The sequence below is a fragment of the Macrobrachium nipponense genome, chromosome 23 (assembly GCF_015104395.2).
Source record: "Macrobrachium nipponense isolate FS-2020 chromosome 23, ASM1510439v2, whole genome shotgun sequence".
Classification (NCBI taxonomy): Eukaryota; Metazoa; Arthropoda; class Malacostraca; order Decapoda; family Palaemonidae; genus Macrobrachium; species Macrobrachium nipponense.
In genome coordinates, this window is record NC_061090.1 from 75,797,816 (window position 1) to 75,824,240 (window position 26,425).

General features: G+C 39.7%; 1 protein-coding gene across 1 annotated transcript in view; it reads right to left on the reverse strand.

Moving 5' to 3' along the window:
• The window catches only part of LOC135201637 (PC-esterase domain-containing protein 1A-like), a 197,919-nt gene that overhangs the window by 115,830 nt on the left and 55,664 nt on the right, over positions 1-26,425 (reverse strand). Inside the window, exon 6 of the mRNA XM_064230724.1 lies at positions 9,693-9,820. Coding sequence (XP_064086794.1) covers positions 9,693-9,820 — 128 coding nt within the window. The remainder of the gene's footprint in view (positions 1-9,692; positions 9,821-26,425) is intronic.

A 26,425-nucleotide genomic window follows, 5' to 3' on the forward strand; every position in this document is an offset into this window, starting at 1 on the left:
GTGTGGATGAGGTTAGGGCACACCATAATCAGCTCCATAAGTGGAGGGAAGTACGGCAGTATGTTCGGGAGAATGCGATGAGTGAGTGGATGAGGGTGAAGAAATGTGAGCCGAGTGTCAGTGAGCATGGGTCTGGAAGATCGGCAGTTAGTGTTGGTTGAGTATGGAAGAAAGCGGAAGAAGGTAAGGAAAGATAATGAAAGGGAGAAACGTGAGCTGTATGATAGAGGGGTTAGTTAGGGTAAAAATGGTGGATAAGGCATATAATACAGATGATTTTGATGGGAGGAATGATACATATAGCGTGTGTGGGTTTGAGTTGCCAGGGTTTAGTGAAATTTCACCAAGAAGGGAATCAAGTGGTAAGGATGTAGTTGGCAGTATGAATGAGTCTCTTCGGGAGTTTGGCAGGAGTGTAAATGAGGTAAGTGATTTGGTGGCAGAGTTAAGAGAGATATTAGGACTAGAGTTGGAGGGGGTAGATGAGATAGCGAATGGGATTTGGGAAGATGGTAGTGAGGGAGATAGTAATGGGAGTCTGACTGGAAGCGGTCTGGGAGAAGTGGATGGCGGTGTAACTGAGTGTGTATGAGGCCCCTCAAACAAGATCCAGGGGGCCTGTGTCCAAGCATCCATGGGTGTTGCGGAAGGCTATTTAGAGTGGGTGTTGTGAGTGTAGGGAGATGTTGTCAAATGTAACGGGGGAGGAAATATGGAGGAGTTATGGGAGTTCCATTTGACAACCTCCTTGAGAGAGAGAGAGAGAGAGAGAGAAACGAGAGAGAGAGAGGAGAGAGAGAGAGAGAGAGAGAGAGAGAGAGAGAGAGAGAGAGAGAGAGGGTAGTTGGTGGTTGGATGGTTAACGACTGAATTGGCTGTTGGTGAGATCTGGGTTCTCTGCTGGTGCTGTTGGAATTTAGAGTTGTTAAGAGTTCTGGGCTTTGGAGTCAGTTTTTAGTCAGTCTTGGGTCAGAGCCTGTGATAGTCAGTAGTGTCGGCAGCAGTCTATTGAAGGCATTGAAAGTCAGTTAAGTTGGGTTTTTCATTGATTTGATGTTTAGTTGTTGTTAAGTCGATATTGTTTGCTTTAGAGTTGTTGTGCCTGTGCTGTTGGATTTGTTGTGCTTGTGAGTTCCTGTTGGGTTATATGTGAATTGTTATGGTTGAGGGTTGTTGTTGGTGAGCTGTTTTGTTTCCCCACGAATATGGAGGGAACACTGTATAATGTACTGTACAGTAAATTCTATAGATCTATACTGCATAAATATAATTTTACTTATTGTGTCATCGCAGGATTAAGGTGCTGTTAACTGGTCTAGAATTTTGAAAGAGGGTGTGCGGCGGCCGTAGGCTTTAAAATCGCTTAGCATCGAAAATCACTTAGCGTCGGCAGCCAGGAACGGAACCCCTGCAGCTAGCTGAGGGTCGCCTGTATATACTTATATAACAATTTTTAAAAGTAAACTGTACTTTTCCTAACTATTTAAACCTGTTGTCTGTTACATTAGGAATGGCTTTCGGCAAAGCTGGAAAGAAGCCGCTAAAATCTTGCACAAGGTGGTGGAGGGAGGAATGTGAGGGAGTCTCTTTGAACTGACTGGAGTTCTTCACACCTGGGAAACTCCTCCTGGCTAAAAGAGCGAGGAGAAGTACCCTACCTATGACATATTGATCACAGTACTATAGGAACTGCCAGATCACATGTCAGTCTTTTGGACCTTTTTGATTGGGTGAGGAATCGGAATTCATATGAAAATAAAAGGCTAGGAAGAATCTTAATATGAGGAGGCAGTAGGGCAAAGACTCGAAAAGGGTTTGTCTTAATGCCATTTTTTCCTTTCTACCCTTGCTAGAGGAAGGAGAAGGATTGCTTTTATTATTTTATTTACAGTAAGTAGAACAGGTGCTCGATGCGTAGACTTAAGCATCAGATGTCAGTTCCAGCAAGTGTAGGGTTCAAGTTCTACTCTCTTTCCAAAGGAAGAGAAGTACAGGGATGTGGAAGGAGGAGGAGGAGAGGCCAGTCACTTTCATAATGCTTCTCACTTCAAGAACCACACCTCTGGTGAGATCTTGCCTGTCATGTTAACGGAGCTGGGTAAGAAAACACAACTTGTTTTGCAGCCACCACACATCCAAGGAAAAATGGTTCCGAGGACTTGGGGCAATACCCGAAGGGAGGAATACATAAATGTGGTCCAAGGACTAAGCCAATGATTCCATTATGGAGGAGTAATGATGGTAGTTCATACTTGACGTCTCTGAGAGAGAGAGAGAGAGAGAGAGAGAGAGAGAGAGAGATTGGTGGAAGAATATATGGGAGTGGTTGAATGGTGGTCATAAGCGTGTCTGTTGTGGCACTCTATTGTGTATATCAATGGCAGGAGTGTGTTACAGGAGTCGTAAGAAATAAAGCGTTCGTTGAAGTTGTAAATAGTTTGGGCAGCAGCAGTTATCCGTTGGTGGTCAGTTGATGTTGTGTTATTTGATTGATTTTGGTGTTGTAAAGTTGTTGTGCGTGTGTCTGTCTGGTTGTGGTGAAGTTGAAGAGGTTGGTAGTGCATTTCGGTGTCTGTGAGTGGTGGTTGGAGCAGTGTTGGTGGGTTGTTGTGCTGGGGCGAGTCGTATGGTTGTCAAGTTATTTCGAGCCCTTGGTGTTTATCTGCTCAGTGATTTGTCTGGTTGTTAAGTTGTTGTGGGGTTGTGGTTCTCAGTTGGTTGGTTTGTGTTGTGATTATCGGTGGTGGTTGTGCTTCAGCTAACCTATATCCAGCTGACAGCACAGCCTAGCCCTGAGTATCTGGAGCCTGAGGTGAGTACGTGTTTGTGTTTTGTGTGTCTGGTATATCGTTAAACCAATTGTCCAAGGGGTAAAAAGTAACGTAAAGGGGAAAGTGTGGCTGTGGGAAATTTTGTCAGTGCGATTAACGTAACTGTGGGGAGTTGGCTTGCTTTTTTCACTTAGCTTTGATTCTGCCACACCATGAGCTTTCGGGGATGCATACAGGTGATGTCGCCAGCTGCAGGAAAACTTCCTTATCGTCTCACAAAACCAGAAGAAAGACATGTTCTTAGACACTTCTTCCTTGGTGAGTCAGCACTAGGAATAAGTTATCAACATCCATTTCAAGGATGTTGAGTCCTTTACTCAAAAGTACAGCAACACACTAACGGGACAAAGTAACGATTGGCAAGGATCATCGATTACAAAGTCCAAGGTACCAGGGATCATGAAGCCTCAAACCTGGCAACAGATGCCGAATGATTCAGACCTAACTACATCTGAGATGGCGCCAAAAGAGAGATACCTGCCCCTTGAAGGGTGACATTAAAGAAGGTCCATAAAAATCATCTATCCTCTTCACCAAAGCCGGAGACAGACGAGATCCGGGTTTAGGAGACAAAACTCTGTCTGATGATTCTCACAAAGGCGTATGCGCCCTAAACAAGAGTCAAATGCTATCTACATACCTGGGGTCACTGTGATGGAAGACAAATGCTATCTACAGACCTGGGGTCACTGTGATGGAAGACAGAGAGAAGTTTCTCATCAATAGCTGAATCTTGACCACAGAGGAACAACACTACTTCCATGTGAAAGACTAGGCCGAATATGGATCTATGTCTTTCATAATTAAATCAGAGAAGCAGAACCCATGGCTCAGAACCAGGAAAAAAGTCCCATCAATGACACCAACTAGCGAAAATGGCTCCAATCCCTGGAATGTTACAGAGGACTGAAAAGAGTTACCCAGCTATTTCTGTTGCTTGGCAAGGAAAGCTGGAGACTTCTAGCCATGAAGACACAGAGATTGTACTGCCTGAGGAACCAGTCTTGTGTCACTGACAACAAAGGTTGGGTCAGGGAGGAACTCCTCTCATTACCTTGGAAGCAGTGCTGGCAGGTCAGGCGACAGGCCAAGTCTTCGTCTTCCCTTCTTTATTTTCAATTCGGGGTAAACAATACTCGTTGAATACCTTATGAATTAGAGAATAAATGTAGAGATAAGACAAAAGCTGTCGAGTTTGTCTGAAAAAGTCTTTCTAATTGGTTGTAGTGGCCCATGGTCAAGTGCAAAAGAGCAGAAGACTTACAGACTTCTTTTGTACCTAGTAAAACAGAAAGATGATAGGGAATCTTTTGAGATATATATCTCAATGGTAATTCTCAAAAGGGCATATGCAGAGCACAAGACAGGAACCCTAAACAAGAGTCAAATCCCACCAAGAGATGGCAAGAGAGAGGTTTCTCATTAGAAGTTAACCCCCAGCTGAGGAGAAACAATACTAAGACAAAAAATCTATCCGTGAAGAAGCAGCACTGCCCATCACTTGAATCAAGAGGTCGAGTTCCTGCCAGTATATTTCATAAATAAATGTTTTGGCTAATAAAGCTATCAAGTGCGCCACAGTTACACTTGAGCATCAGCATGTTAACCAAAACAGGAGGGAAATAAAACCCTCATTTGGTGATAACTGCCACTACCGTGGTTTTGTTGCTTAACAACACCACTGGGTACTTCAAAATCAAATCCCAAAACTCCCAGGAGGTCCAAAAGGCTGCCTTGAGTTTCAGGATTTTGATTGGGAGGTACTTATTGTCTCAGTTGATCATCTGAAGACAACAGGCCTACAGGTATGTCCCTAATACTCGGTCAGTGCATCCGATGACAGATGCATGTCACAAGTAAATATATATAAGCATATTCAAAGGGTCCTGTTGATTTTGAACAGCAGCCTAATTCCTTCCTCATCATTTGAGAGAGGAAAAGGATAAAGGAATGGAAGCAGACCTCCTGCATTCTCTAATGAAGAGAGCAAGGGCGAAGCTATCCCGAAGGGAGGCTTCTAGGTAACAACAGGACACCAAAAAGTGCTATTAGACGAATTAGCTGTTCCCAGGACAGGAACACGAGAGGAGGGATTTCGATGAAAGATGCCCGAGACCCAGAAGAAAGCAGGTACTTCTGAGGGATACCTACTACCAGGTCTCAGTTATGTCATTATCAAGTCCAGAGACTTGACAAACATCTCCTTTCAATTACCAGCGGTAAGAAACCGCCTGTTATGAGCATTCTTTCTCAAGTTCTTCCTTCCGCCTTCTTTCTGACTGGAAAGAAGGTTGAAAGAGACATATGTGCACCCTCTCAGAAGAGAAAGAAGGCTGGCTATTTCACAATTGTCCTTTGAAGCCTGAGACTTTTTTAATCCTTGCCTAGAGGACAAGGCAGACACCTTGGCATGTTCTTTGATTGCCGCGGTATCCACCACTCTAAAGGGAAGTCCAGACAATGCATTTTTTCCATGTGCTACGAGCATGCCTTTTGGAGTAAAATTGAATGCGAAAGTTGAAAGACGAATGAGGAACGTAACACATGCCTCTTACTGTTCACATGTTATTATTCAAAGTTCTAGTAATGTTGGCGGAATGACTTGTTTGTGCAGGAGTTCGTGCTGCTTGCTTAATTATTATTAATGTTTTAAGCAGAGACGAAAGAAACACACAAAAAAAAAGGTTGTGGAAGAAGGAATATTTTAAGCAGAACAAAAACACCATTTTGCAAGATTTACAATGTGATAATGATATTTTGTGCAAGAATTTCACAAATATGATCTGGGGGTTTTTTTATCTTATTTTTCACAGCTGTAACATTTATTGTATATTTTTCAGTAAGTTTTTGAAGGGCATCTCATCTTAGTAACTTGTTAGAGTAGCCTTTTAAATCAGTTTCCCAAAGCACTATGTGTTTTTGGTAATCTTAAAAAAATTAAGTTAATTCTTCACTGTCAAGTGACATGGTATAATTAGATTTTACTACACAATAGCTTTCAGGGTAAAAAATTCACACAAAAATATGCATGTGACTCCCATCAACAGTAGGAAGCCTTGCATTGTCACATGCCTTGTTGATTTCCAAGAAAAAACACAAGAGCAATCACAATCGTATGTGTTATTTGCGCTGTTGAATGTATAAAACCATGTAGAAAATTGAACAAAAATACGTATCGTCTGGACTTACCTTAGGACAGAACCAAATAAAGGTATTCCCAAGGGTCAAGATGACTTTGGGACTTTCGGCACAGGACCCCTCTGGGGTAAATAAGTATATTGCTTCTGTTGTATCAGCAGAGGGAATGAGAGCTTGACTGAGCATTTTGAAACTTTGAATTAACTCCTTGCCAGGAGAAAAGGTAATCATCTAGTAGAGAACGCCCTCACAAACAAGGAATGTTGCACTCCTATGAAAATCCTTGTCTCTTCTGGAAGAGCAAGGGCTTCGAGCAGTGAAGGTTACCCCACAGGGGAAGCCGGAGTCCTAATTCCGAGATCAATGTGCTGGAGAACGGGCGCAAAGATCTCTCCTAAATGGAAATTGAGTGTGTTCATTTCCCAAATAAAAACCCTCAAGTTTTTCCAAGGCATGAAACTCCTGATTTTCTCTCCTTGAAGGGAGACTCGACAGGCCCCAATGAAACTTTCCTTGACTACTGGAGTATATGCTGAGACGATGAGAGGTCAGTCTCGAGAAACTAATCCTTGTAGCTTAATTCCAAAAGAGACAAACTCTTCGGAATTGTTGCAATCCATCTTGCACCTCTCTGAACGACCGAGAAGGTCAAGAGAAAATCATTCCTACCTGTCCTGCTAGAAGAGCCAGCATGAGGAGTAGCTGTAGGCTATCAACTTGTGATGATGACAGTGCGGGAAAGAAGGTTGCTTATGCCACAGCAAAGCACCAACATAAGGAGAGCGTAAAGATTACTAGAACAGAGCCGACCACTCGATTCTGTTGATCCATTGCCAGTGAGCAAGCTGAGCCAATCTTGCAAAAGTGACCAGGGGCCTAGTGTAGCACATAAGCTGAGACAAGGCAAATGAGCCGAGCCTAACACATCTGATGGCCCGAACACAACCAGGTTACAGACTCGGCATGCATATCAAGCCGATAAAAGTCTCTTCTGATAAGAAGAATCACTTTCCTCCCTAAAATATTCTAGTCTCCTTCGACGCCGAAGCCCTTTGAGAAGAAAGCTTAAAGGAGGATTCTATGCTTGCAATCCTGCGTACTCGGACCATAAGATCCAAAACACAACGGATAGGACCTGACCAAGCAGAGTCGGCAGGTGGTGTTGAAACACCTGGCATGTCTCAGCACCTACTCTTGCTCTGTGTGTAAACCAGACCAAAGAGTGAACCCTCTGGCACTTGAGACTTGCCAGCCTACAACTTGTGATTCCAAGGAATTTGAGTGCCTGGCAAAAACTCCTGAATCTCGTAAGAATGATCAATGGGAGAGGTCTCCTCTTGGCTTCCCAAGAAAACGAGAAGAACAGCACCAGTCTTAGCTGCAGACTTCTAAAACTGGGACCTAGAGCACGGACTGAAGACGTCACTCCCTCAAGACTCCTGAAATGTGAGACTCAAGAGGGGAATGAGAATCAGCTCCTGCCCTACGAGCAGGAAGAGCCAATGAGGGTTTAGTAGGCTTCTTAGGGGAATTTGCTCACTGTTTCTCCAGGTGCTAGGTCAAGACTGATATACCGTGAACAAGCACACCCTTGAGACTCCTGCAACATGAGACTCCAGAGGTGAATGCAAATCAGCTGCCTACAAGCAGGAAGAGCCAATGAGAGAATACCACCTCCTCAAAGAGAGACAGCCCTTATTAGTCTGGTAGGACTTCTCCAGTTGCTCAGCTGAGACCGAGGCTCCAAGTACTCAGTCAGAGACTGAAGCACCAGACCAGGCCCTGCCCAAGTACTGGTGTCATACTGACAAGGAGAGATGGGGCACTTGCATGTCCTGGCTCTTTCTCTCACCCTGTGCCTGAACTGGGATGGTGAGAAGTCTTTCTGATACTAGTTCAGGATGCTCAAGACTTCATAGAAAATAAGAATAGTTGGAGGCCTCAGCTAGGCCAAGACCCCAACACAGTAGCAGTCTTAGAAGCGAACTTCAAAGAACTGGTCACGGGAGGGCAAACCAAAGTCTGTGCACCCAATGGCTCCTGAAAATGCAAGACCCTGTGAGGTATGCGATTCGGTTCCCAAGCCCAAAGGCTGGGAAGTGCCGATGAGAGAAGCCACTGTTTCTCGAAAGGAGGTAACCCCTCCCCTCTGAAGCCCCGTGAAGGAACTTCTTGAGAGAGAGAGAGAGAGAGAGAGAGAGAGAGAGAGAGAGAGAGAGAGAGAGAGAGAGAGAGAGAGAGAGAGAGAGAGAGAGAGAGAGAGAGAGAGAGCAGCAGCCTTATTCTTCCTCAATGCATCTTGGAAGAAGACAGGGAGAAGGCAGCAGACGCAGATGAGGATAAGTTTGAAGGTGTTTGTGTCATCTCACTGGACTTCTTCCTTGAACTTCTCTCCGACACCTTCTACAGGAGTAGCAACAAGAGTGGCCAGGGCAGCTGCAGCAGAACATACAGGATACAGGAGCAGCCCAGCTGTAATTACAGTAACGGCAACAGGAGCCAGGCCAGCTGCGGCAGGAGTCACAGTAGGAGCCGCCCCGTGACTGGTCGCCAGGGAAACAGAAGCAATCAAAACAGGAGGCACAGCAAGAGTAGATAAACTACAGGTCAACAAGGCAATGCCACAGCATACAGAAGTGCCAAAGTTGAAAATCCTAAAGGAAAGGAAAATCAACAATAACAATCCAAACATCTACTGCTGCGCCTACAATGCTAACTGTCAACCTGAGGAAAAAAGAAAATGTGATTAGTAGAGAAGGACTCCTGTCACTCAAGAGGGTAATTGCCCTACGAAGCAGGAGAGGCCCTTGTAAAGAGTTCACCCGACTGCCAACACCCGTCACCCTCAACAACTCTCCCGAGAAGTGAGCAAAAAGGGCGAAGGATGGATCAGTCCCGAAGGAGAGAACTCCATGATTACCAGGAGAGAGAAACGAGAATAAAGGGGCGACTACCAAGGGTGCTTTCAGAAATTAGAAAACTACCAACAACTCTCAGCAACTCCCCTCTAAAATCTCCTCCCAGCAAACTCTCCAACAGCACAAGCAGCAAATGCAACACCAAAAAAATAATTGTGAAAAAAACACTGTCACCCCCTTACAAACAGAGGGAGTATGTAATGTGGGTGAATGCTACACCCTTGGTCGCCAGCCCTGAGACACACGGGGAAGGTGGCTGGGCAGGCGGCCTGCAAGGCCATCACAAAGCGTGGGATGGATATTAATAAATAATGAAAAACAGTGCACTCAATAAATAAAAAAGTAAGAAAAGATAAAGTGGAGTTTAATGACAGTCAGGCAAGGGCTCACCAAATCGCGTCTGCATCTCATGATGGCCTAAAGCAAACTGGAATGCTTACATCCGGGCAGGCAAGTATTTCTGCCTACCGGATGGCAGTTACTGCCCAAGCACCTTGTTCAGGAGTTTATCGGCCTTTTGCCAGCTTTGCCAAAAGTAATTCCTAATGTAAAGGACCGAGGGTTTGTATATTATGTAAGAACAATATAGTTTTATTATGAAAATTAATTCATCAAGAAAAGCCATATTTATTTTTCTCTTCAACATTTACTAGTTTACCACTCTCTTCTGGCTACAGCAAAAAATCACTACTTCCAGACCGCAATGGTTAATGGACTGAAGTGACTTGGATGGATTTCCTACACACTAAAGGACTAGTTACAAGTAAAGGTTCATGGTAAAACAAATTGTTTCATGCTCACTTGCCTGTGTAGTTCATGCCTCATATGGTAATGAAGATCAAGAAGATTGAAACCAAATGCAATACACAACTGCTGTGCAAACTTGTTACCTTCTAGAATCCAAAACCGCATGCTGTGTTTCACAAACTCCACCTGGTTGAAAAGTTATTTTTACTGACAAAAATTGAGTAACGAATTGAAAATATTTCCAAATGTTTTATAAAGCTCTTATAGGTTAAAAAAATTGTTCTCAGACAGTTTAAAAATAAATATCTTTTCTTTAACACTGAGAGTAATAAAAAAATATGAGTAATCCAAAAAATGTTAATTCCCTTCAAACATTTTTTGTGATGAATCTTAACTACTGTTAACCCCTTGGGTTTGGGCATTAATATAGGAGGCATAATAATAATTATTGGGGTCTGATCCAGACTGGTTTGGTGAGTGTTCATATTTTGCACCATGCAGTTTTAATGAATTTTGCAAGGAAACTCAAATTACTTGTATGGTAATAATTAAATGGCAACCCTGCAGCCTAATCCAAGTCACTGCTGGGTGGAAAGTTAGTTACTCCTTAGATCTTATGATGGAAGGGGATGCTGTCTCTCCCACTGATCCCTGGCCCATACACCTCACAGTGACTTTGGGGAATTTGGTTTGTTGAGAGATAAATTTTGTTTATTGGGAACACCTTGACAGTTGGAGTCTTATGAAATGTTAGATGATCAATGAGAATGATGAGTGATGAAGACAATGACATGTTGGAGGGTTTAGGTAATCTGAATATTGACGATGGTGTTGATAATGTTGAGCTTTGGAATATGATGAGTGGATGGACAGAAAAGAATATATGCCAAATGATTATGTTTTAACAAGATTGGCGGGAACAATGACCAACAACAGCTTGAGTAATGAGAGCAAGGAACCAGGCTATTTCAGGATAGGAGCGTGCAATTCTTTAGAAAGATGATAAAGTTGATGGATGTAGCCTAAGGGGAAAGACAGTATGCCTCGTAATAACATTACTCATGGCCCAATGTGCTGAAGCACCATGTCAGGGGCTACTTGTCAACAAATATGTTTTTTTTTCCAAGTCTGCCCTTCCACAGCTCATACCTTGTGATTGATACCACACTGTATATATTTTTGCATTTCACAGACAATGATTTATGAGATCCCATAACCAAAGATAGACTGTGGAATCCTAATAACCAATGATAGACTATGGAAAAAAAAGGAAAATTATGACTAGATACACTTTTTCATCATTTCCAAAAAAATTGTGGCTGATGAAAATCTTGTGTTCTTCAAAAAGGCACATATCTGGTATAAAAATACACGTTATTTGTGAATGTAAAACTGGATACGTCACGGACATTGCTATTTATACTAGAATATAGGTTGACATTCCTGCTAAATCCTCTTGGCCTTCTGGAGCTGTCATGAAATCAATTTTGGGCCCCCATCTTGGCGATGGCCCTATTTTGTATATTGACAAATTCTACACTTTGTATTGCTAATGAGACAGGTGACAGCACAGTTCAAACTTGCTCTTAAGCACTGCAGATTAAATGAAAAGCAACTAAGACCCAATGCAATGCCTAAATATTTAGAATCCGTGATTATCCTTGCCTTTGGAAAGACATTCAATCCCTAAGTCCCAAAACTAAAAAGCTCTTACATAGAGTAGAAGCAGTCGGTGACGAGGATATCGCAAGTATACCGGACAATCCCTAATAAGGAAACTCAAAAATCTTATTGACAGTAGTGATTGGACTAATTGTGCATGTCAAGACTGTGTAGTAAACCTATCAAGTAAACAAATAAGTGGAATTGTTGTGAGTGCGCTTGGATATGGTTTATCTTTCTTTATAATGAGTCGACCTTCTGCTTTAATGATTGCGTCATCCCTAAGTAAATTTGAAAAATAGTGATCTTCCTCAAAATCATGTTGACATAATTAAAGGTATTGTTTACGGAGCTGCCAATGTTAAGCACGAAAGTAACGTCCCTGCTACCTATAAGAAAAGTTTGACCGATCTTAAAAAGGACAATACTATCCACATTACAAAAGCTGATAAGTCAAATAGTATAGTAATTTTAGATAAAGCTGAAGCTGACTACATATCACGTATGCAAGCCCTACTGGATGATGATTTGACTTATAAAAACTAACAAAAAATACCCTTGATCAAGTCATAAAAAACTTCAATAGCACAATGAAAAATATCCTTAAAGATAAAACAGAACTACTAGGCAAATTGTCAGTCAAATTTCCTTTGCTACCTTACCTGTACGGATTAGTCAAAACGCACAAAGAAAATAACCCTATGTGGCCTATTATCAGTACTGTTGGTTCAATTTCATATACACTTTCGAAATACATCTATATATAAATCTCTAGATTTAGTTGATAAATTAAACAAAATTACTCTTTGCCCCACTGATAGATTCGTTAGTTTTGATGTATGTTCTCTTTTTACTAAAGTCCCTATAGACTATACTAGAATATCTTCGTAATGAACTAACTCGGCCTGAATTACCTCTACCTGTAAGTCACATTATTTCACTCACTAGGTTGTGCATTTGTGATTGTAAGTTTATATTCAATGGTGAATTTTATCAACAAATATTTGGCATGGCAATGGGCAACCCTTTATCACCACTCCTCTCAAACTTGTACATGGACTTCTTTGAAAAATGCTACTTACCTAATATCATTTATATTCCTGTAAAGTGGTATAGATATGTGGATGATATTTTAGCTGTTCTGCCTGCTGGTATTGATGTAAATGATTTACTCTCTAAATTGAATAACCAGGTACCATCAATTAAGTTTACTTTAGAATTGGAAAAAGACAATTGCCTCCCTTTCTTAGATGTTTTGATACATAGAGAACCATTTCAATGTAAATTCAGTATTCATAGGAAACCAACCAAGAACTTAACTTATGTTCATTTCTATTCAGGCCACCATCTTAACATCAAAATATCAATTTTTTCTTCTATGTTTTACGAGCGTTGCGCATTGTCAGTCCCCAATATTTGGATCAAGAAATTGAATACATAAGAAAAATAGGGAAAGATTTATGTTATCCTTCACATATATTATATATTTGTTATAATAAAGCCCACAAAAAGTTTTATAGTGTAAGTAACACGGAGAAAGAAAATTCTAAGAACATTCTCAGTTTGCCTTATTTTAACGGATTTGAAACCATTAAATCATTGTTAAAAGCCTTTAAGGTCAACCTTGTTTTTTCCTATAATAACACACTAAAAGGAATTTTAATAAAAAATGGCTCCAGGGAAAGTAACAACATAATATATATATAGAATTCCATGTATGGACTGCCCCTCTTTTTATCTCGGACAGTAGAGCAAGGGCTTAGAAGTAAGATTGAAACCGCATAAATATTTTGTAAAAACTGGGCAAACATCTAATGCAATATTCATTCATTTAACCCTCTTACGCCGACTGGACGTATTTTACGTCAACATTTTTTGTCTCCCGTGTGCCGACTGGACGTATTTTACGTCGACTTACAAAAGTTTTTTTTTAAATTCGCGGAAAAATACTTATAGGCCTACCAGCCTAAAACTTTTGAATCACGCGCCTTGCCTTGGGGGATGCTGGGAGTTCACGGATCAAGGTGTTGTTTTATTTACAATCGTTACGCAGGCGCGCAAGCGCGAATTTCTTTCTTGCCGCACTAAAAAGTACCTGTGACACATCTCGGAAATTATTTCGTCACTTTGACATAATTTTTGTACCATTGTAAATTAGCCGTTACATGAAGTATTATGTATAAAAATTTGTGCATTTTTATGTAGAATACAACAATAAAATACTCATGATTGTAGCTTTTATCAGTTTTGAGATATTTTCATATAAATAACGATAATTGCCAAAATTTCAACCTTTGGTCAACTTTGACTCTACTGAAATGGTTGAAAAATGCAATTGTAAGCTAAAACTCTTATATTTTAGTAATATTCAATCATTTACCTTAATTTTGCAACTAATTGGAAGTCTCTAGCACAATATTTAGATTTATGGTGAATTTATGAAAAAACTTTTTCCTTACGTCCGTGCGGTAACTCTTCCGAAAAAAATCATACATGCGATTGTGGTAATGTTTGCACCATTTTAAAATTAGCTGTTATATAAAGTTTTATATATGGAAATGTGCGCAATTTCATGCACAATACAACTAAAAACAACCCATGGTTGTAGCTTTTATCAGTTTTGAGATATTTTCATATAAATTAACGATAATTGTCCAAAATTTCAACCTTGTCGGTCAACGTTGACTCTACCGAAAAGGTCGAAAAACGCAATTGTAAGCTAAAACACTTATATTCTAGTAATATTCAAGCATTTACCTTCATTTTGCAACAAATTGGAAGTCTCACACAATATTTCGATTTATGGTGAATTTATGAAAAAATTAACATTTTCTTTACGTTCGCGCGGAAACTCTTCCGAAAAAATCATACGTGCGATTGTGGTAATGTTTGCACCATTTTAAATTAGCCGTTACATAAAGTTTTATATATGAAAATGTGCGCAATTTCATGTAGAATACAACAAAAAATAATTTAAGGTTGTAGCTTATCTCATTTTTGAAATATTTGCATATAAATCACGATAAATAGAAAAAAAAACCACGTTCGGTCAACTCTGACTCTACCGAAATGGTCGAAAAACGCAATTGTAAGCTAAAACTCTTACAGTCTAGTAATATTCAGTCATTTATCTTTATCTTGAAACAAATTCGAAGTCTCTAGCACAATATTTAGATTTATGGTGAATTTAAAAAAAATCTTTCCTTCCCTTCGCGCGCGGATTCTCCGCCACAAATCTCCGAAATGCGTACGTCCCATTCTCGGAATATTTGCTCCATTTCATATTAGGCATTTCATAGAGTTTTATATATGAAAATGTGTGCAATTTCATGTAGAATAAAACGAAAAATATTTGAAGGTTGTAGCTTTTCTTATTTCCGAAATAATTGCATATAAAATATATATATATAAAAAAATTCGACACTCGGTCAACTTTAACTCGTCAGATATGGTCGAAAACTGCAATTGTAAGCTAATACTCTTACAGTATAGTAATATTCAATCATTTGTCTTCATTTTGAAAGAAATTGGAAGTCTCTAGGACAATATTTAGATTTATGGTGAATTTTTGAAAAAAATATGTGTTTACGTCCGCGCGTTACGAATTCATGCATTGTTTTGTGATAATATTTTCTCTGTGTTGCTTTTATCATTTTACAATGTGTTATATACCAAAATGATCGCAATTTAGTGTACATTACAACGAAAAAAAGTTACTTGTTACCTTTAACCGTTTTGCCCACAGCACGATTTGAATACAATTATATATGAAATTTCGTTTTTGCGCTATCATATATCGCATTATTTATATATGATAATGATAATTTTTTTCATTTTTGATGGTTGCATACTAAACTTCAGCCAATGACAAAAAAAGGAGCCAAAAATGAACTCTTAATCTTGAAAACTAAGCGCGCTGTGAATTTTTGAAAAAAATATTTTTTCTGCTTCCACGCTCACTCTGAAACACCTCCGGCACACGGGAGACAATTTTTTTTTTACCGCTTCGGCGTAAGAGGGTTAAGTGAAAACAACCACCACCGGATAAATTGGATTGGTAGTTCAGTAATTGCAAGGTCAAAAGATGTCTTATCATGAAATCTTTTAGAATCTGCTGTTATACAACTTACTCCCTATTGTAATTTTGATATTAGAATCTGCTGTTTACAACTTACTCCCTATTGTAATTTTGATATTAGTCGTGACTTGTTTCATTTAGACCCTTGTATTTGTAACATGTTTAAGAATGATGTCAAAGATATAATGACAGACTTAAATAGAAAATTAGTTGCCTTAAGAGACATTTTCATTGTATATGTATGTTTAATATGTTTTGTGAATAAGTTTTTGTTTACCAAAGATCTGAATTTGGTCAGCTGTCGCCCTGTATAATCCTTTAATTGTCGTGTCCCTGCGTCTGAGTAATTGGACTTAATCTTTTTGTTCTTAAATTGAACCCAAGTTTATGCTTGTTTGGAAAGGTTACTCTTTCTCCAGGTGTGTCGGATTCTATGTATACTAATATCTCCTTATAATTCCAATCTGTCAGTTATACGACCTTTCCTGTACTGTCAATTTCTCATGTAAGTCAGTTTGTCTGCTGAGTAAAGGACGTTGAGTCAAAAGATCTTGGAGAAACTCCGTTGTTTATTTTTCCTTCATGGCTTATACCTTTATTTATATATATATATATATATATATATATATACTATATATATATATATATATATATATATATATATATATATATATATCTATATGATATATATGTTATATATATATATATATATATATATATATATATATATATATATATATATATATATATATATATATATATATATATACACATATATATAGTGGGGCCCCCTTATTCGCATTCTCTGGATTTGCGGATTTCTCTCTGGACCTTATCTATCCATTATTTGCAGGGAATTCGCCCGTTCGCAGGTTTTTTCCAACGATAAATACTCCCAAATTAGCGTATTTTGATGTTATTTTCATGACTAAATACATTTTTATGATACAAAAATGATTTACTAATTTTAAAACATTGATCAATACTGTATTAGTAAGTTCAATAAGATTAAATGTTATCACATAATAACAATAATAATTCTCTCTCTCTCTCTCTCTTTCTTACAGAGATGTATGTTTTCCATATGATAAATAAATGATTTAGTAATTTTCAAATAATATAAAAGTAAAGAGCAATTAATTCATTAAAGAAAATACTATAGTGAATTATTAAGATTTAGTTTATAAATTAAAAAATTATGCAAGAATAAAGGAAATCCCAGTCTTCACGCATCTCTCTTTCCAACTCCAGGTACCAAACCGAGGTCCAACAGCTATCAAATATATCACGTAATGTGACTGGAAGGGAGGGAGTGTTCTCTCTCTCTCTCTCTCTCTCTCTCTCTCTCTCTCTCTCTCTCTCTCTCTCTCTCTCTCTCTCTCTCTCTCCTGAGATTTAAGATTTTTATAGTACATGTATGTATAATATGTTTATTAATATTTTCAAATGAAAATAATTGTAATTACAAAAATCATATTTGATAGTATTTTAGAGAAATACTACAATCTTTCCATTTCACACTTTCAAAATAAGGATAACTCTCTCTCTCTCTCTCTCTCTCTCTCTCTCTCTCTCTCTCTCCTCTCTACTCGTCCTGAGAATTTAAGATTTTTATAGTAAATGTATGTATATATGTTTTATTGGAATATTTTCAAATGAAAATATTGTAATTACAAAAATCATATTTGATAGTATTTTATGATTAAAAATTTACTACAATCTTTCCATTTCATCACTTTCAAAAAATAGGATAACTCTCTCTCTCTCTCCAATCTCTCTCTCTCTCTCTCTCCTCTCTCTCTCTCTCTCTCTCTCTCTCTCTCTCTCTCTCTCTCTCTCCAGAGATGTATGTTTTTTTGTATGATAAATAAATGATTTACTAATTTTCAAATATCAATATTAATGTAAACAGCAATAATATCAATTCATTAAAGAAAATACTAAAATGAATTAGTAAGATTTTAGTTTATAAATTAAAAAATTACGTAAGTATAAAGGAAATCCCAGTCCTCATGCATCTTTCTTTCAAACTCCAGGTACCAAACTGAGGACCAACAGCTGTCAAATATATCAAGTAATGTGACAGGAGGGGAGCGAGTCTCTCTCTCTCTCTCTCTCTCTCTCTCTCTTTACCGAGATGAGAGATTTTTATGGTACATGTATGTATAATATGTTTATTAATATTTTCAAATAATAGTAATACTATAACTGTAATCACAAAAATCATTTGAGATAGTATTTTAAAGAAATGCTAGAATAACCTTTCCATTTCACTCTTTCAAATACGGATAACTCTCTCTCCCCCTTTTACTGAGACGAGAGAATTTTAATGGTACATGTGTATATGCTTATTAATATTTTCACATAATAATAATACAGTGGAACCTCAACATCTGAAAGTCCCAACTTATGAAAAATTCAAGTTATGAAAGCGAAAACGAAGATTTTTTTTGCCTCTGCATACGAAAATAATTCAGGTTATGAAAGGGTGTTACTGTAAAGTCCTGAGATTCGCCCGGACCACCGAGATCAATTTTAAAACTCGTGCGCTGCCAACTGAGTAGACTCACCACCATCCTCCCACTCTCCCATTGGTTCCTGATGCTAATTACCGCCATAAGATCCTGCTCTCCTATTGGACAGCATCATGCCTCTATGTAAAGGCGTTCCTTGACCATTTTTTGCGGTAGCGTTATCGTAAACACTGGAATTTGTTCCTTCACATATACATATTTCGTTTGTTAACGTAAATTTGTGTTAGTGATTCCGCTTTTGTTGTACTGTAAGTTACTTTATCGTGTTGTGTGTGAACTTAATTACTTACGTTATTAGCCATTGGTCCCAAGAATGTTGCTGAAGTTCACGGAAAGAAGAGGATGCTTTCTATGGAGAACGAAGATGGAGATAATCAAGAAGTGTGAATGTTTTCTGCCATATGTTAATGTGTTTCGTAAAGTTTAGTGTTAATGTTTTCTGCCATTTTTTAATGTTTTGTAAAATGATATTGTTAAGATACAATAAAGTTTGTTCATACTTACCTGGCAGCTATATATATAGCTGTATTCTCTGAAGTCCGACAGAATTTCTAAAAACTTAAGACACACGTAGTGGGAGTAGGGTGGTTAGTACCCATTCCCGCCGCTGGGAGGTGGGTTTCAGGAACCATTCTAAGGCTTGCTGCTGACGTTCCTGGGACGGAAAAGCTCGAAAAGCCACTGAATCCATCTGAATCCCCAGATACACGATGGACTGTGTTGGGGTCAGATGTGACTTTTCGAGATTTACCAGGAGTCCCAGGGACGCAGCTAAAGTCAGAGTTGTTTGCAGGTCCTCCAGGCACCGGTTCTGCGATGAAGCTCGTAAGAGCCAGTCGTCCAGATAGAGAGAGATCCTGATGTTGTCGAGATGGAGCCACCTCACCACATTCTTCATCAAGACGGTGAACAAAGAGCCCTGAACTGAAATACCTCCTTTTTCAGGACGAAACGAAGGTACTTCATAGATTGGGGATATATCGGGACGTGGAAATGAGCGTCCTGAAGATCGAGCGATATCATCCAATCTCCAGGTCTTAAGGCCCCAAGAACTGACTGAGGTGTCTCCATCTTGAACCTCTGCTTTTCTACAAAGAGGTTCAGACGACTTACATCCAATACCGGCCGCCAACCTCCCGACTGCTTTGGAACCAGGAACAATCTGTTGTAAAATCCTGGTGATTCCAGGTCTAAGACCTGTTCCACTGCACCCTTCTGGAGCATCTGGTCGAGCAGGTCGAAAAGTATCTTCCGCTTTTCTTGATGATACGACGGGGACAAGTCCCTGGGAGTTGTACAAAGTGGGGGCGGTTTCACGAAAGGGATTTTGTATCCTCTCTCTAGGATGTTGAGAGACCAGTTGTCCGCCTCTCTCTCTCTCCAGGCTTCCACAAACAACCGTAGCCTGGCTCCTACCGGCGACTGAAGGACGGATCTCTCATTTCTTGCCCCTAGACTTAGCAGGGGCTCTTCCTCGAGGGAGGCTTCTTCCTCGGGGGGAAGGTCTAGCTGAAGTTCCTCCACGAAAGGGCTTCTGCCTTTTAAGAGGCTGACTTGTTGAAGCCGTGGAAGGTCCAGCAGAGCATCGTGAAGACTGTGCCAAAAGATCTTGGGTGGCTTCTTCTTGAAGACTGACTGCCAGATCCTTCACCATAGCCTGGGGGAAGAGATGGCTCGAAAAGGGAGCAAACAAAAGCTCTGCCCTCTGCGAGGGAGAGACAGATTTAGCTGCAAAATTGCAGAAAAGTGCTCTCTTCTTTAGCACATCTGTGGAAAAGTGCGCGGATAACTCCTCCGAGCCATCCCTGACGGCCTTGTCCATGCATGACAATACACTGGACAGCTCCCCGAGGCTAATCGAATCTGGTTTACGAGACTGAATGTCTAGCACGCCCAAACACCAGTCTAAGAAGTTGAAGACTTCTAAGGACCGGAAGAGGCCCTTCAAATGATGGTCCAGCTCCGAAGTCGTCCATGAAACTTTTGCCGAAGCCAGAAGTGCTCTTCTAGGGGCATCCACAATGCTGGCAAAATCACCTTGTGCCGAAGCAGGTACCTTCAGGCCCACTTCCTCACCTGTTTCATACCACATCCCTGCCTTACCGCTAAGTCTAGACGGAGGCAGGGCGAAGGTGGTCCTCCCTTGTGCTTTCCTTGAATCTATCCAGGTATTGACCTTCCGGAAAGCTCTCTTGGTGGACAGCGATGTCTTCATTTTGACGAAGCCAGACGTCTTGCTAGTCTTCGAAGACGAGAATTGCAAGGGAGGAGAAGGAGGAGCAGAGGGTAGGAAGGTATCGCCAAACGAGTCACGGAGAAGGCGAGCCAGTACTTGGTAGTCCGAGGAAGCGGACGTCGAAGGTTGTTCTTCATCCACATCTTCAGAAGAGCAGCTTAACTCCCCTTCTTCCTTACCAGAATGCACCACCGTAGGCAGGGGCAAAAGTCCTTTAGCCCCGAGTCTCATCGCCGAACGATGTCGAGAAGAAGAGGGAAGCGCACCAGAAACCGAACCTTCCACTGCAGCAATATCAGCAACTAAAGGCTGTGGGGAACGCGGTGTTGTTCTATGCAAAAAAATGTCAACAGCGTCCGAGCGTCTGCGGATCTCCATGTAAGCGTCCGTACGAGCGTCCATCGAAGCGTCCCTACGAGCGTCCAGCGAAACGTCCCTACGAGCGTCCCGAGTAGCGTCCCTTCTAGCGTCCAGCCTCGCATCATGACGAGCGTCACAACAAACATCACGTTGGGCGTCGAAACGAGCAGTTCGAAGAGCAGTAGAAAGAGAAGACGCACGTTCCTTACTGAGCGGAGCAGCAGGCACTGAAGCCTTACCAATAGGTGCAACGTCATTAACACCTAAAGCGTCTAGATCAGAATACCAATCGTCCCGCAGAGAAGAGAGGGGAGCGTCCAAAGGGGCAGGAAAGCAATCCTTGCCTCCACGGGAGCACGAGTCAGAAGACGTCTATCGTCACCTCTAGAGGAGTACAGGGGAGAACGAATTCTAGAGGGTGACAAACCCGGAGACAGGGAAGAACAAGGAGAAGGTGAGGGTGACTGCCTGGTCCTCTTAATTGGCAGTTTGTCATCCTTCCTTCGACGAGGAACTGCCTCCTTCTGTTTAAGCAAAGCAGCAAGCTGCCTTTGCATCACGAGGATGATATCCGTCTGAGAGGTCTCCTTCTTAGGAGAAGAGCTGTGCCTGTGAGAAGGCGAGGGGCGAGGGGACGCCTTCTTCCTTCTCACAGAGACTGCCTTGGATCTAGAGCGACTGGGGCGCTCGAAGGCGTCATTGTCTGATGACGTCTTAGGCTTCTTCTGAGGCGGAAAAGCAGCGAAGCTTTCCAGAGAAGATCGTAAATCCGACGGAATTTGACGTGAAGCGTCCTGATCTTGACAGGTCCTCTTCAGAGGCCGCGAATCGGAACGAGATTCCCACCCCTTGCGCGGGGAGGATGCGTCGGGAGACGAAAAACAATCAATAAGGAGACGTGCTCGTGCACGCTCCTTAGCAGCCTGGGAAGCATCTACAGGAACTGCTGAAGGGACGCCAGATCGGTGGGGGATCCCCATAACCCTCCTTCGGCCTTCGACATGCCCTCTCCCTGAGTCCTGGGAGTCTGGCAGAGGTCCCAGCCTAGAGGCGCTATAGGGCCGATCTGACGCCCCCTCCACTTCACTGGGGGCACTATCACTGCACTTCACATTACTTTGCCTCTTTTCTAGGGCAAGCACTTTGGATTCAAGGTTCTTCAACGAATCCAGAATAACAGAAAGGGCATTACCCTCCGCATGCACCACTTGAGGGCCCGAAGGCAACACTACAGGGTTAGGAGTTACAAACTCTACAGGAGGGTTAGATGGGGAAACATTAATGACCTGTCTGCTATCCGACTTACTCCTGGAGGAAGACCTCCTGATCCTATCACGCTCCAACTTTCGAACGTAGGATTCATACGCCTTCCATTGCGAATCACTCAAGCTTTCACACTCATTGCAGCGAAAATCATATGTACACATTTGTCCCCTGCAACCCTTGCATACTGTGCCAAAGCTTTCGGTAACCTCACCTTACATTCATCCTTCATACACACCCCGGCGCTAGCCGAACTAGACCCAGACATCTTATTAAAGGAAATTCCAAGCCAAAATCTAAATCAATCCACAATCAACGTGTGCCTAGCTACCGATCCAAAGTAAAAAAACCAAAAGTCAAGAGGATACTCAAATAGCAATAGCAGTTTTCCAAAATCCTGAGGCGGAGGTGTGTAAACAGTTGTTTACAACACCGGCGACAGAGAAAATCTGATAGAAAATGGGAATGGTTCCTGATACCCGCCTCCCAGCGGCGGGAATGGGTACTAACCACCCTACTCCCACTACGTGTGTTGTAAGTTTTTTTTTCGGGCACCTAATAAAATATTGAAGCCCTATGTATTAATTTGTGCACACTTATACTATTATACAATTGTACACTTATATTTATATATTACAAGGAGTGACAAGTACTCTTTAACAATTATCCATGATCATGTTTGTGTTTCACCAGTAACCGCTATTCTTAATCAGGTTACCTATTACCATAATCTTCATGTATACATGTTAACCTTTTGATTTTTACCTTTTGATTTTTTTTGGTACCCAATAATCATCTATATTTTCCATGCATTTATCTTTATTTATGAATATGTCCAAAAAGGGTATGTAACAGAACCTTTTTATACATTTAATCACTTGTTATGATTATATCTAAATATATGTTACGAACACACTCCTAAGAAACCATGTTTAAAGTAACTTTTGTTATTCAAGGTTTCCCAGAACCACTCAGATTGCCATCCAAAACCTGTCTGCAGCTGTTGCTCACACCACGACAAAAGTTACCTCGTCACCATGATGATAAACAATGCAACCATCGTAATGGTTGTTTAAAAAGAATAAAGACTCATCTTTACAATATATATATATATATATATATATATATATATATATATATATATATATATATATATATATATACACACAAACACATGCACACACACACGCACACACAGTGTTCCCCCTGTATTCTCGGGGGATGTGTACCAGACACCCCCGTGAATAGATAGAACCACCACTAAAAATGCTTATAACTGCCTATCTTGAATGTTCAGATACCAAATGTATACCTTAAATAACATCTTACTTCTAATATACCTAAAATTACTAACCTATTACTGTATTAATCTTTGAGGTTATATTATTAATATCATTTCAGTCATCTTAAACATTTTACCATTAAAAATATATACCTACAGCCAATAACACACACACAGAGAGAGAGAGAGAGAGAGAGAGAGAGAAGAGAGAAGAGGAAGAGCGAGAGAGAGAGAGAGAGAGAGAGAGAGGACCTGAGGAGAGAGAGAGAGAGAGAGAGAGAGAATAACTCCTTACCACTCCAACTCCTTCCCCTCCACAAACAGCATATCAAACTGTCATTTACTCCCGGCCTCCTTTCTCTAAGTGGATAAAAAGACTGGGCAAGACTGTGAATCACTATTTTTTATCAATATTATTATTTGAAAATTAGTTATTAGGTAAATCCTTTATTTATGCTACAAAACAAATAAACATACGAGAGAGAGAGAGAGAAAATGTATTGATAGCCTTAAAAATATAATCTATTATGGATAAAACTGTTGTCTTGTATATTGTTAATAAAATGTCTCCTTTTGCTCCCCAATTAGTGTGTGATAACTTTTTCAATATGGCAAGGGCTTTGATGCCCTTGGCTTTAATGTATTTGATGTGCTCCGTCCAATTTAAATGTTGGTCAAATATCACTCCTAGATATTTGATTTCTGTACAAAATTGTATTTCAGAGTTATAAAGGTGAAGTTTGATTGTTTGGTTCTTCAGCCATCTTTTGTCTTTGTAGATTATGATTGCTTTTGTTTTATCAGTTGAAAATTTAAATCCAACTGAATTTGTCCAACTAAATATATTTGAAATGGCAGTATTGAGAACTCTCTGAGCATGTCTCAAATTGCTACTCATATAGTAAATAGCAAAGTCATCAACATATAAACTCTTTTTTTACACCACTTGGTAAATTTATAGTAATGTCATTAATTGCTAAAGCAAACAATGTACAGCTCAAGACACTACCTTGAGGGATTCTTCTTCAAGTTTATAGGTTATTGAGTAGGAATTTTCAACTCTTACTTGAAAATTCTTTGTTAAAAAGTTCTTAATAAATATTGGTAAGTGGCCTCTTAATCCCTTGGAGTGGAGTTTTTACATGATGTTATGTTTCTGTGTTGTGTCGTATGCTTTTTCTATATAAAAAAAAATATAGCTTCTGTTAATTTTTTTTGTTCAAAGCCTTTTTAGATATGATCCTCTAAATGTGTTAAGGGATCTTGGGTTGATCTGACAACTAATGAACCTGATTGTGTTGGTGTTAAAATGGATTCTTTGGTTATTACATACATTAATCATGCATTAACCATTTTTTCTAAGATTTTGCATAAGCAGCTTGTTAGGGATATTGGTCTATAATTAGATGGATTACTTGCATCCTTTCCTGGTTTATTTATTGGAATTATTATGGCATGTTTCCATTTATCAGGAAAGAGATGTTTTAGACAGATACTATTATAAAATTCTAATAAATATGGTTTAGATATAGGAACTAATTTTTCTATCATTTCAAATGATATTTTATCATACCCTGGTGTGGAGGGATGACATGAGTTGATGGCATTATCTAGTTCAACCATGTTGAAAATATAATTATATTCCAGGTCTTCAAGAGTTTCAAAATTGAGTATTATATTTTGTTTTTGTTTTCTGATATTTTGAAAATGTATATCTAGGCTAGAGTGAGCACTGATGTTTTCAACATGCTTTCCAATTATATTTGATATATCATATGTATCATGGTTTATTTTTCCATTTAGATGTATTGCACTTCTTACGAGTCTTATATGTTTTCCATTGATTTTCCTTATCTTTTGCCAGATATCCCTTGTGGATGTGTTTGAAGATATGTTTGAGTCATATTCTTTCCATGATGCAATTTTTTCAGCTATTACTGTTTTTCTAAATTTGGCTGTATATTTGTTATATATAGTGATTTAATGTGGTTAATTGTTATACAGTGGTGCCTCAGGTTATGAAATTAATCCGTTCCGAAGCGGCCTTCGTAACCTGATTTTTTTGTATCTAGAACTACGTTTTACATGTAAACTGCCTAATCCGTTCCAAGCCCTACAAAAACACCACAGTAAATTTTATAATAAAGCTAAATTGACCAATAAACAATGAAATACAACAATTTGGACCATTCAATATTTAACTTAACTGTTACTGTACCTGTAAATAAAGTGTATTAGTGTACAGGGTACAAGAAATACTGTGTGTACATGTATGTACGTATGTAGCAAAATGTGGAACCTTACCTTTCGAGTGAGGTGATGTCCGAAAGTGGCGACAGAGGGGGAGGACAAACGGCAGAAAACATAACAATTAACTTCACGAAACACATTAAAAAATGGCAAAAAACATTTACAATAAAGTTTACGAAACACATTAACAAATGGCAGAAAACATTAACACTTCTTGATTATCTCCATCTTCGTCTCCATAGAAAACATCCTCTTTTTTCCATGAACTTCAGCAACATTCTTGGGACCCATGGCTAATAACGTTAAGTCATTAAGTTCACACACAACACGATAAAGTAACTTAAAGTACAATGAAAGCAAAATCACTAACACGAATTTACGTTAACAAACGAAATATATGTGAACGAACGAATTTCAGGCGTTTACGATAACGCTGCAGCAAAAAATGGTCAAGGAACGCCTTTGCATAAAGGCATGATGGGACAGATGCTGACCAATAGGAGAGCTGGATCTTACGGCGGTGACTTGCATCAGGAACCAATGGAAGATCGGGAGGATGGAGGCGAGTCTACTGAGTTGGCGGCGCGCCAGTTTTAAAATTGTTCTCATCGGCCTGGGGAATCTCGGACTTTGCCCTTTCGTTACCTGAATTATTTTTGTACACAGAAGCAAAATAATCTTCGTCTTTACTTTCTTAACCTGAATTTTTTGTACGTTGGGACTTTTGTATGTAGAGGTTCCACTGTATTTGTTTAAGTATTTAGTTTAATATGTCTATATGATAGGGCATTTTGTTGAGTGATTTAAGGCAAGTTTTGAGTCTGTTAGGATTGTGACCGACCCAATATATGTTTTATTTTACTTAAGGTTGTTAAGGTTGGATTCCACCATGGGACAGGGGATTTTGTGGAAAGTGCTTTGGTTTTTGGAATGCTTTTACCTACAGCATTAATTATGAAGTTTGAGAACGATTCAAATGTAGTAATGTGATCTTCATTATATTGGAATGATGGTATGTTTCGAGCGTATAAGAAATATTTATCCCAATTAGCTTTTTGGATATTATATCTCGTAGGCGGCAATATTTTGGTATTACTTAAGTAGTTTAGAATGATTGGGAAATGGT